Source organism: Takifugu flavidus, chromosome 8, assembly GCF_003711565.1.
Source record: "Takifugu flavidus isolate HTHZ2018 chromosome 8, ASM371156v2, whole genome shotgun sequence".
Lineage (NCBI taxonomy): Eukaryota > Metazoa > Chordata > Actinopteri > Tetraodontiformes > Tetraodontidae > Takifugu > Takifugu flavidus.
The window spans coordinates 10802424-10814211 of NC_079527.1; the positions used below are offsets into that span (position 1 = coordinate 10802424).

Sequence of the window (11788 nt, forward strand, 5' to 3'; positions counted from 1 at the left end):
AATTTGGACTCTTGGAAAATATGGGACACCGCACAAACACCAGTAGAAAGTGTTTTATTGCACTAGTTTTTGTCTTCAGCCTCAGGACATGAAGGCACGGACGCTGCCCCGGATGACGGCCCTGCAGATGGGGCAGTGACGCAGGCTGGCGGCGCAGTCGCTACACACCACCAGGTGACCGCAGGGGATGAAGACGATGGACACCAGCTTGTCCATGCACACCTTACAGGTCCTCTCCTCCTGCAGCTGCCTCAGCAGCTCCTCTGGGCTGGGCTCATTCACTGTGGGGGGAGGGGAGAAATGGGCTGATGCTCACCTAAAAAAATGACAAACGAGTGATCATTCCATACGGACGTTGACCTCTGACCTTCTCCGGTGGCCGCGTGTGTTCTCACTCTAGCAGTGCTGGAGCTCTGCCTCACCTCTGGATCTGGAGGGAACAAACAAAAACACCACTGCAACCTGAATATGACCACCATCGTCCCAAAACCGACCCAAACTTCCTTTCCAAGACATAAAATGAGCAGCAGTTAGGAGGACATGGATGATAGATCATAACATCCCCCCACTGGCTGCTACCTGTGCTCTGTGGTGCCCTCGCTCTGTCCTCCTGCTCCGCCTGCAGGACATCACTGACCAGGTCGGACACTGAAGTGTACTGTCGGCCCGTCAGCAGGTATTTGGTCTGGACCAAACTTTCCACCAGCCCGGCTTCGAAGCCCATCTGCAGCACGGTCTGCACCACAGGGGAGAGCATGGCTGAGGAAGCCGCCAGACCTCTGACCATATCTGGCAGGTGAGAGGCAGGAAAAAAAGAAGAGCTGACTTGTGTGGGTAATTTTCCCTCTGATAAGTGGGGGGATTAAACACAGCCTGCCTTCATTTGCCACTTTAACCTCGGCCACTTCTGCATATCTGCTGGTGTGATTTTGTTCCAATCGCGTTCTAATTTCCTCTCTCACAGCTGCCCTGAAACTGTTTTGACAGCTTTCCTCTCTCATTGCCGTACCTGGAGCAAACATTAGCTCAGGTAATTACACAGGGAGCCGTTTAATTTTAAAAGATTCTCCCAGAGACGAGCGTTTGATGTCTGTCGAGCTAAAAATAATTTAGTCAGCTGCTTGCGGCCACTTTTCTCTGTACAATCTGCAGTGACAAGGTGTTCTCCTCCAACTCTCTGTGTGAACAAGCACACAGGAAGATAACGGTGTTATCTTGGGATGCAGGGCTGTTTGGAAGGTTTGCTGCCCGATTTACCATTTCTGGGTCCAATATCTCTGCTGGAGGAGCTCTGTGATCCACCCTAGAAAAGCAGTGACATCATTAGTCTGGCCTTTCCAGACAGATTTCCCTTTTTCTCCGTGGATCAGGGGGATAAAACCTCTCACCACTGTGTCGCCCAGATGGAAATGAGTGTCCTGGATGTTGCTGATATACTCCTGCCCCCGCGTCTGGATTAAAAACTCACATCTGAAAATGAGAAACACGCCTTTGTGTGACCTTCTGACACGTCCATGCAAAACGTGCTGACGGGCACCCGTCTGCTACCTTGGAAACCACTTGGCGTGCTCCTGCCAGGGGTCGTCTCCCGGCTCCCAGTTCCTCAGCCCCCCGTCGCAGTAGTAGCATTTGACGTTGTCGCCGTGACCTGCGGGGACGCAGCAACAGAATGAAAGGAGCTTTAATCCAGATTGATCAGGTGCATCTCAAGTGTTGAGTATTTTTATTTTCTCTTCCTTTGATCTCCACCACCTTTTAGCCCAACACCGCAATTTTCCCCCTCAAAATTTATGCATCAGAGCCGCTTTTAAGCAAATATATTTTTATTGGCAGTCAAATAAAGACAGGTGAAAGCTCTAAAGACCGTATCTTTATATATCACATTGTTCTCCCGCCAGTTTTTTTTCCTCTTTGATGTCAGATTTTTAAACCCCAAAATGAAAATTTAACGAACAACGGATTTTCAGGTTCATTCTTTTTAGGTTTTATTTCACTTTCCCGTCCCCGGTAATGGCGAGAAATCCTTATTTTGACCTCAAAGGCTGGACTTTAGTGTCAGAGCTACTCATTTTACCATTGTTGTGTTGATTTGCAGCGTTTTCTGACGGACGATCAGAAAATGATGTAATGGAACTAATAAAAAGGCTCATGCTCGGTGTTGCCTGAGCCTGAGCTTCTTCTCTAGCAGCCCCAGCTTTGTCCAGGTGATTCTGCCACAATGTCATGAATCAGCAGAACGATTGTAGCGCAAACCTTCTCTGACAAAGAGGGTCCCTCTGGCTGTCACTGGGTCAGAGCTCAACATGTCGCCCAAATACACCCACACAAATCCATTTCATGGACTGTTAGAAGACGTGTTTTCAGCCTTTAGAGAGGAACAACCAGCACCTGTGTAGAAAAATCCTGCCCTCGCCAGAACGTCGGGCTGGACCGAGGCCTCTGTGGGCCAGTTGTGGAAAGTGGTGAGCCGGGAATCCTCGGCCTCCATCTCTGGGTAGACCGCCTGTCCTACCGTGCCCTGGTCATCCATGGTCATCCTCTGGAGCTGACTCAACAACTGGCCGTCCACGGAGTCCGAGAACCCGGCCCGGAGTGGAATATTTCCCACGGCTCTGCCGAGAACGAAGCAGCATGTGGGGAAATGCCTCCTGTGCTCGTCCCCCGGGGTGTCCCCCTGCATCCAGCACCTTAAAATCCCCCCACAGCAGAAACACTGCACAGCATCCCCGGGGCCCAGGAAGAAGAAGCCGGCTCTGGCCAGGTCTGCAGGCGCCACCGCAGCATCTGCCGGCCATTCCTGGAACGTTCGGATTCTGTCTCCTTCCCTCCTCATCCGAGGCTCCTCGAGCATGTAAAGCACTGCGCTCTCCTCATCCGTCATTCTGCGGCACGTGGGCTTCCCTCGCTCTTCTCGTCCTGTGGCACTCATCCCTTTCGCGGTCCATAGTGGAGAGCGCACTAAAGGTGAGGGCAGCACACCCGCTGAAATAATGTGATCAGGTGCGGGGGCCTGTGCAGCGGCCTAGAGGAGACGGCTTTCCAGAAAAGCCACCAAATGCCAGAATGTTTGCTCATTGATCCTTGCATGAATGAAAGCCTGAATGTCTGTGTTGCTCCACCTCTTGAGTAAAAAGAAAGTTAGTTAAGCATGCGAGATGGGTTCACTGACACGCCTATTAATGAGTTTAGAGAATAAATAAGTTTAAAATAAGACCTCTATGGTTGTTTGCCTGGTAGACTTGATGAATTCCAACAGATATTTAGGGAACAGAAGTCTGAAATTTAGCATTTAACTGAACACATTAGTCTGATGTGTTTGTTTTGACAGTTTTTAAAACATAAAAAAGGCTCCATACATGGGGTAGTTGTGACTGTCAACTCTAAAAGTATATTTTCCCACTTTACTTTACATTTAGCAATTTTAACTCTACATTTTCCTTCTTAACTTTAATCGATCTTCTGCATTTCACCACTTTAAAGGGCTATTTCAAAATCCTTGTTTTTGTTCAACATGAATTGCTACCGTGCACAATTATTATTGTAATATAATTAAGGTTATTAAATCAACATTATATGTTCTGTTCCATTCAGACGGCGACTGCGCCCCCCGCGGTGAACCAGTGTAACTACAACCTCAGAATCCAACCAGTCCAGTATAATTTGGTGAAATGGGACCAAATACCAAGACTGTGCGGGTTTGGAGGTCACATAAGACCACACGCAGCTGTCAGAAATGACATTTGCAGAAGTCTGGATCAACACAGACGGCAGCCCAATACCAACAATATTGATTTTTACTACCCTCCCTCACGGACTATGAAGAAAAATAATACTTAAACACACCTACACACACAAAAAGTCTGCTGATTGCCCCCTCCCGGTGTTGTTTACCCCCGCAGAGGGCAGAGAATGGCACCATTAACAACCACGTAAGGGCAGATTCTGGTCGGGATTCACCCCCATCGTAGATCCATGTGAGTCGCCTTTTTAAACCTGGAAGTGTCGCGTCGACCCTCACGAAGAGCTTCGCAATTAAACCCGAAACGTCGGCGTAAAGTTCTTCACCAATTAGCGGCCAACTGCAGCCCCCCGGAGGGCAGCGACGGGAAGTGCAGCGGCGTGTCAAAGCCCGGATGGAGCAGCCATTGGGGAAGTGTTCTGGGCTTTAACGTATCAGAGGAGCGCTCTCTCCCTGGAATTAAAAAAAGCAAACCTCAGAGGCAGCGGGGGCTTAGCATATTTAAGATTCACAAGGTCTGAGACTTGTAACGCACGTCGCGAACCTCTGCCGGGACGTGAAGCTTCTTCGGGCGTAATATCCGAGGCGACAGACTTGAAGTGTGGAAGTTGGGAGACGTGCACACAGCGGAAAATACACAGCTGAGCCTGCGCTGCAACACGCTCAGTGGAAGCACTAGCCAATTAGCTAACTGTAACTGAGCCGCATTGCTCTCCAAATCACGGGGCTTGAAATCCAGCAACAAGCTCAGGCTCTGTGAGAATCCAGGGACTTGCTTAATGAATTATGTCTGCCACAAGCATTGAACCTCAGGTAGGACAGCCCGATGTTCCTCGCCTGCGAGCTAGCTGCCTGCTAACTAACGATGGAAGGGGGCTACGGCTATTCCTCGGAGCTGCTAGCTAACCAGTCAGCTACCAGTGGACGAGACGTGTAGTTAGCTGGTTAGCTTCGCTCCGTTAAGCTGTACATTATTGTTGCTGAGCGTCAAAGCTGCGATTAAAATGCCTGCTTGACTGTTAGGATCGTGTTGTCAGACACAAATGTGTCCTGTACATTGCGGCCACGTCTGGGTAAAAGCAGCGTAGCAGCAAAAAATCATAGATTGTAAACGCAGCCTGAAGCTAAACGGTTCGAGCTAACGCAACTTAGTCGATAAATCTGAACTTAAGGTGTTACAGATGTCGCCAGAGTGTCTGTACTTGTACCATTATGGTCTGCTCCTTGCTGCCAACTATGTTAAGATTTCAGATAGGCTAAACAATCCTGCATTTTTACAGCTCCTGTAAGGGAGGTTTTGTGTTTGGCTAACCAAGTTGTGCGTGATTTTCAAAGGAGGCTGAAGTGTTTCCATCCACCTCAAGTTACACACCAACGCGCCCGGTATCAAATGGCCCGAAATCGGCGTGTTCCTGCAGCTGTAAACAGCCTCATTTTAAAGGGAAAGATGAAGGTTTGCATTGTCTGGCTTCAGGAAGTAGACTGAAGCTTCAGCTTTTGTGCAACACTCTGGTGACATCAGAGGCTGCTGATACAGTTTGGGAAAAAAGTGTGTGTGTGTGCAATCTCATCTTGGTTCTGCCCAAATAATCGTGTGTTTCCCCCCTTCCCATGACCATCCATCCATGCAGCGATCAAAGGGACAAGCATCTAAAGGTGAGCTGTTGCACCACCGCCCCACGTAATCGCCACTATCTGTTTGCAGATCTGTTTCTCTCTGTGCTTATCTTTTGCAAATAAATCCCATCTTTTTTCATATTAAAGCCCTCCCCCCCGCACGGACACGCGTTTGTGTTGTTTGTTGACGGGGCGGTCAGGTTTGTGAGGTCATTTCTAACCGTTATCGGACCCACATTGTCATGGTTCTGGTGTGTTGCAGTGCAAAATGGTTCGCTACATCAGAAGGAGACGGTCCACGACAGCGACTTCGAGCCATACCTCAGTGGTCAATCAACTCAGGTACAGACCAGAACCCTTCGGACTGTTGTGCTTTTCTTTGTTGCCTTTTGGGGGGGGGGCGGGGGTTTAGCCGATCCAGCCGCGCTCTTGGCCCCTGAAACCGCCGCCGCGCTGCTCCGGACCGCGGCCGTGACATCTAAATTTGAGGCCATTGAGTTTAAAGTTGAGTTCTAACATTGTGGCTGTTGCCTCTCGTCCAGAACAACAGTTACCAGTCCATCACCGACCCCTACCTGTCCAGCTACTACGCCCCCTCTATTGGATTCCCGTACCCCCTCAGTGAAGCTCCCTGGTCCACAGGCGGCGACCCACCCATCCCCTACTTGACGCCCTACGGACCCTTGAGTAACGGTGACCATCACTTTATGCCAGACACTGTGTTTGGCCAGCCGGGGGGGCTGGGGAGCAGCATCTACCCCCACAGGTTTAACTTTTTCCCTGAAAACCCTGCCTTCTCCGCTTGGGGCACGAGCGGCTCCCAGGGCCAGCAGACTCAGAGTTCAGCCTACGGCGGCAGCTACAGCTACCCCCCCAGCTCCCTGGGGGGCACCCTGGTGCCTGATGGTCAGACGGGTTTCCACAGCGAGACCCTCAATAAGGCCCCCGGCATGAACAGCCTGGAGCAGGGCATGGTGGGGTTAAAGATCGGAGGGGACGTCGCCGGCCAGGGGTCGGGCGTGAAGGCCGTGGGCTCGGTGATCGGCGGGCCGGCGGTACCGACCGCGGGAAATGGAGCCACGCCCATCGGGATGCCCCCCCCAAAACCCACCTCCTGGGCCGCCATCGCCAGTAAGCCGGCGAAGCCCCAGCAGCTGAAAACCAAGGTGAAACCGGGAATGCCCGGGAGTCTGGGCGGCGCGCTGCCCCCGCCCCCCATCAAACACAACATGAACATTGGTACCTGGGACAAGGGCCCGGTCACGAAGGTGGCGCCGTCCCCCCTGCAGCAGCAGCCGCCGCCGCTCGGCCTGCCCCACGGGTTGCCGCCTCAGGGTCCCATGCAGCAGGGACCCATGCAGCCCCCGCCTCCGCAGTCTCTGGTCCAGCCCCAAATGCAACCCATGGCCTTACAGCCCCCCCACCACCAGCACCACCAGCACCATCAGCCACCGCCTCAGCCCTACCAGAACCACGGCCAGCCCCCGCAGCCCCAGACACGCTGGATCGCGCCACGCAACCGCAACCAGGGCTACGGGCAGGGCGGCCCCGGCCAGGACTGCAACTGCACCATGGGTCTGATCAGCGGCAACGGCGGCCCCCCGACCTCCATCAGCCAGGGCCCGGGGGCGGAGTCCCACCCGGTCCTGGACAAGCTGCGTGCCTCCCACAGCTACAACCCCAAGGACTTCGACTGGAACCTGAAGAACGGCCGCGTCTTCATCATCAAGAGCTACTCGGAGGACGACATCCACCGCTCCATCAAGTACTCCATCTGGTGCAGCACGGAGCACGGCAACAAGCGGCTGGACTCGGCCTACCGGGCCATGAACGCCAAAGGCCCCGTCTACCTGCTGTTCAGCGTCAACGGCAGCGGCCACTTCTGCGGCGTGGCCGAGATGCGCTCGCCGGTGGACTACGGCACCAGCGCCGGCGTGTGGGCGCAGGACAAGTGGAAGGGCAAGTTCGACGTGGACTGGTTGTTCGTCAAGGACGTGCCCAACAGCCAGCTGCGCCACATCCGCCTGGAGAACAACGACAACAAGCCGGTGACCAACTCCCGCGACACCCAGGAGGTCCCCCTGGAGAAGGCCAAGCAGGTGCTGAAGATCATCGCCACCTACAAACACACCACCTCCATCTTTGACGACTTCTCCCATTACGAGAAGAGGCAGGAGGAGGAGGAGGAGGTGCGCAAGGTACCCCCCCCCCCCCCACACACACACACACACACACCATGTGACCTTACTGCTCAGCCTGTTTGTAAGAGTGATGGTTTCTGTCTCCTTTTTCTGCCCTCTGACAGACATTTGAACCTGCTCAGATACAGAACCGCTCTCGGTTGGATCAGGTAAAGACCTCCGATGTTTACTTCTTCTTCTTCTTCTTCTTTTTCTTCTTCTTCACTCACAATCAATCTGCTGATCGACGGGCTGCAAACGTGCACCAAAATAGCATTTATTTGAGCATAGATGGACGTAATAGATGTGTCACATTGATTTATTGGATACCTCACGTTCTTCTTCTTCTTCCAAACAGGAGCGCCAAACCAGGAATAAACAGTAGAAGACGTCTATCCGCGGCTTGATCAACAGTTACACTAGGACTTTTGATTTAAGAGACAGAAGATTAAGAAAATGCAACAAAGCCCCTTCAATTTTTTTTCCCCCTATTTAATCTCGGAGAATCTCTGCCATTTTTGAAACTGCATTTTTTCGCCCCCCCCCACCAACATGTACCGCCCACCTTTTCCGTGCAGGGATATCAAGATGTAACGTGTGACCGCCACCTCACTATTTAGTTCATATAGATTATGTTTCCCCCCTTCTCCTTCCATTTCATACTCTTCTCTCACCAGACTGATTTATCTCTCCCGCCCTCAGCCCCCCCCCACCCCCCTCCAATTAAATCAGGGTTTGACTGCACCATGTTGTTTAAAAAAAGAAAATCTGCCACTTTATATTCCAGTACAATCAGGACCGGCTGTGTCCTGCCCCTGTTTGTCCTGTAGGGGGCGACCTTGCCACGCGTCAGAGGTGAAACTGTGCCAACAGGGTTGGATGATCCCAAAGGCAACGGGACTGTGCGATAAGAAAACTTCAATGGTTTATCTATTTTTCATTCAGATCGACGAAATCTCTATTTTTTGGCTTACTACTGACAATTTTCATTTCAGAATCCTGTTTTCTGGAGCCTTAATGTTTTGTTTTTTTTCTAATTATCAGTGACTGCTCAAACAGTGATACTGCTGGCGAATTCAGGGAATCGTGTGAAGTCACACAGTGCTCGACATTTCTGAGGAGGAACAGCAAAGGCCTCTGGGAAAGAAAAAAAAACATTTCCTCTACAACCAGAACACTCACTGCTAAGTCAGAAATTGTACTATTGACATCCTGCACACCCCTCTGCCTCGTTTCCTTTATTATTCGTCTCCAAGGAGTCTTTTGTATGTGTCATCAGGAGATTCTGCTCGTGTCCACAACCCAGTCTGAGAGAACTGTCACATCCACCGTTTTAAATTGTTTTATAACAATGTAACCACCACAAGAATTGAGTCGTTGCTTTTGCATTTCCGTCCCACACGCTGGGGCGGATTCACACGCGTCCACCATAATTCCGTCTTAATCATGTGCTATTTTTTCCTCCTTAAAATTGGTTTCGCTGAGTCTATCATATTTGTCATAATGCTAAGCTTTAACGTAGGAGCCTATATATTCATGGAGAAAGCCTAAAAAAAACAAAAACAAATGTATAACCTAAAAAAATTAATGTAACTGATTTACTATCACGTAAGAAAAAATGAGAATGAAACGTGGTTTCTGTCTGTTTTTTTGGTTGTTGCAGAGTTAGTTTGTTCTAGCCGTCGACCGTGGGACAGTAACGTTCTTTCGAACGCGGTGAAAGTGGTGGGAAAATATCGGTTTTAAATGATAAATCTCACGCAGCCGTACATGGAAAGCTCACGGCGGTCTCCTGAGAGGAGCGACCGTTAGCCGGGGCGGGAGTGACGGTAACAGTCCGTTAAACGGCGGCGTCCCCCTGCTGGCTCAGTGAGTGCGTGTGAGTTATTGGAACGTGTCATCGGTGTTGTGTTGCGTTGCTGCGATGCAGGACGGAACGCTGACTCATTGTTGTCTGTCAAAGTCACTCAAACCTTCAGACCCGAGTTCTCAAGCTTTCTTTTATTATTGGCTCTGATATTTGACACAAAATGATCTCGTTTATTAGCGTTTGATGAAAGCACGAGTGTAATTCCATGTATTCAAGAGAGTTGACCTTTGACATCATCCTTTTTCCCCATCTCCTCAACCTGCACCGATCAGTAGCCAGCTTTAGCTTTAGCTTAGCAATACAGCCTTCTCATGTTAGCCTCCAGCAGCGCCACATCCAACCAGAGCAGAGTCAGGGGGAGCGTGAGGGCTCAGAAAAGCTGCTGTGGACTGGACTCGCAGCCTCAGAGAGGGTGAATCGGGCTCACGTGCACGTCGCCGACAACCGTCAGGTGTGTGTGTGGCAGCAGAGGGATGTCAGGTTAGCCATTAAATTCTGTGTATCCACTTCAAAAGTATGAACGGTATATTAAATATTGATCTAGACGTGGGCGAAATTGTTTAAGAAGAAAAAAGTTATCTTGGTTTTTCTTTATTGAAGAAATCAAGCCTTAATAAACTGTCCATTCAGAAACGGCGTTTGTCATCATCTCTTGTGTTCTCTGTCAGCAACAGTCGTCTGTCGGCCTCCTGAGCTCCGTGATTGGTTTCCCCTTCCCTGGCTTTCTTTAAAATTCCTGAATTAGAGCGACTCGGAGGATTTGATTTTTTGCTTTAAAAGCTGAAATTTGAGCTCCCAACGTGAAGTCGGACTAACCCGACAGTGACATATTTGAAGATTTCCTTCATTTTCTTTTGATAATCCGGGATTTTCCACTTTACGCTCCGTTAGATGCTGTTTTGTTTCCTTTAGAATTTGTTCCACACGTCAGGACTGTTCGATTGGTTTCTGGAAAGGAGCTCTCCATGGTGCTGATTTCTCCTCAGTCTCATCTAAAAATATGTCAAGTCGCTGCTCTTTACGTGACAACTGGCAGCAAAATAACGCCTTTAACCCTGGTGAACAAAAGCTGATTTGATGTAGTCCCAAAGGTGCCGGCCTGCTGCTTCAGTCACACTTATCAGGCAGTTCTGCAGCTTTTTCATGGTGAAATGTTCAGAATAATCACAGTCAGAGGAGCAGAAATGTGCACAGTGCCGCTTTTATTGTCACATTACAGAGCATGCAGTCACAAATGGAGCATAAAATACACAAAATCGTCCCAGAAGACCCGATAAAACATCACATAAATGTAATGAACCCAGGTGTCCCGTTCCCATCGCCCGTGTCAGCAAACACGCTGTTTAGCTCCAGCTAAAGGTGTGATCCAGGCTCACCTGTCATTCGTACCTCACCTCGGCTGGCTTTAGGTTATTAGCCACGACGTTGTCACCTGATGGAGGAGGAACACCTGTGTTGTCTGAACGTTGGGATTATTTAATCCAGCCTTCTGTGCTGTGGCTCTGTTCCACCGTGCGCTGCCAGATGGGCGCCTGTAGGTGGCATCTGATCACTTACATGTCTATACGTTGAGCCATTCTCTCCAAACCCCGCAGCCTCCTCCGCTGCAGGCCTCAGCACTCAGCCACACACTGAAGGTGTGGTGCTCCGCACTTTCTGGTCCTACTTTTTCTTGCAACGCAATTCGCAATCGAGCGACCCGAAGGGGAGTGAATCGGTTCATCCAGTGATAAATTCCGCGTTCCTAAAGAAAAAGATGTAGACCAGCGCGATGTTTAGCGCCCAGGTGATCGACCGTTCATTGTTTATTGTACCTGCACTGGAAGCAAAACAAAAATAAAAGATAAAGAAAGAAAATCGACATTAATTGGCGATATTTCACGTCTGGTTCGTGGTGGTAAATCGGGTCAACGCTGGTTAAAACAACCCCACTGTTGCCGAGTCAAGGTTTAAAATCTAAGGGGTTAATGTAGACTCTAAATATATATGTGCTCGCGATCATTTTGATTCCTGAATCTAAAAGTAGGCCGTTGATCCTGTTTGCTCCGTTGTCGGCCATTTTTGGACAAATGCTGAATCGAACCACATACGCGTGATCTTCCGGAGGCCTTCGCCTTATTTCAAGTGCCAGAAATCTGCCGAAGTGCGCATTGCGCCCACCTGGTCGAACCTCTCGCGCACGCAGGCGTGCGTTTCTGTCCCCGCGCGTGCGCACTCCCAAAACTCCTTCGCCCGTGGCGCGACAGCAGCGGCGAGGCAGCTCCATCCTGCTGCCGGGGCCCGTATCTGGAACAGGAAAGGTCAAACTGGGCGAGCGTGCGCGGCCTGGTGAGGAGGTGGACCGACGGTGGTGCGCAGATTCCTCTCTTGGCATTCACCGCG

General features: G+C 50.5%; 2 protein-coding genes across 2 annotated transcripts; one reads left to right on the forward strand and one right to left on the reverse strand.

Moving 5' to 3' along the window:
• Window positions 1-39: 39 nt before the first annotated feature.
• birc7 (baculoviral IAP repeat containing 7) lies at window positions 40-3028 on the reverse strand. Its single transcript, XM_057039955.1, has 7 exons — window positions 2389-3028; window positions 1549-1648; window positions 1389-1470; window positions 1258-1303; window positions 580-789; window positions 368-430; window positions 40-281 (listed from the first exon to the last, which is right to left on the reverse strand). Exons 1-7 carry the CDS (start codon window positions 2927-2929, stop codon window positions 82-84), a joined length of 1242 nt encoding a protein of 413 aa, XP_056895935.1. The 5' UTR covers window positions 2930-3028; the 3' UTR covers window positions 40-81.
• Window positions 3029-4112: 1084 nt separating this feature from the next.
• On the forward strand, window positions 4113-10039 carry LOC130529573 (YTH domain-containing family protein 1-like). The gene is made up of 6 exons (XM_057039952.1): window positions 4113-4552; window positions 5371-5395; window positions 5619-5698; window positions 5899-7554; window positions 7662-7706; window positions 7895-10039. The coding sequence occupies exons 1-6, from the start codon at window positions 4526-4528 to the stop codon at window positions 7919-7921; spliced, it is 1860 nt and encodes a 619-aa protein (XP_056895932.1). The 5' UTR covers window positions 4113-4525; the 3' UTR covers window positions 7922-10039.
• The last annotated feature ends 1749 nt before the right edge of the window (window positions 10040-11788 follow it).

Excerpts from the sequence above, each read along its gene's own strand:
- LOC130529573 (XM_057039952.1), top strand. The coding sequence starts at position 4,526 with ATGTCTGCCACAAGCATTGAACCTCAG. Across the intron at positions 7,555-7,661 it reads AGGAGGAGGAGGTGCGCAAG|ACATTTGAACCTGCTCAGAT; the intron begins GTACCCCCCCCC and ends GCCCTCTGACAG. Across the intron at positions 7,707-7,894 it reads ACCGCTCTCGGTTGGATCAG|GAGCGCCAAACCAGGAATAA; the intron begins GTAAAGACCTCC and ends TCTTCCAAACAG.
- birc7 (XM_057039955.1), bottom strand. The coding sequence starts at position 2,929 with ATGAGTGCCACAGGACGAGAAGAGCGAGGGAAGCCCACGTGCCGCAGA. Across the intron at positions 1,304-1,388 it reads TCCATCTGGGCGACACAGTG|GGTGGATCACAGAGCTCCTC; the intron begins GTGAGAGGTTTT and ends CTGCTTTTCTAG. Across the intron at positions 431-579 it reads GAGGGCACCACAGAGCACAG|ATCCAGAGGTGAGGCAGAGC; the intron begins GTAGCAGCCAGT and ends TGTTCCCTCCAG.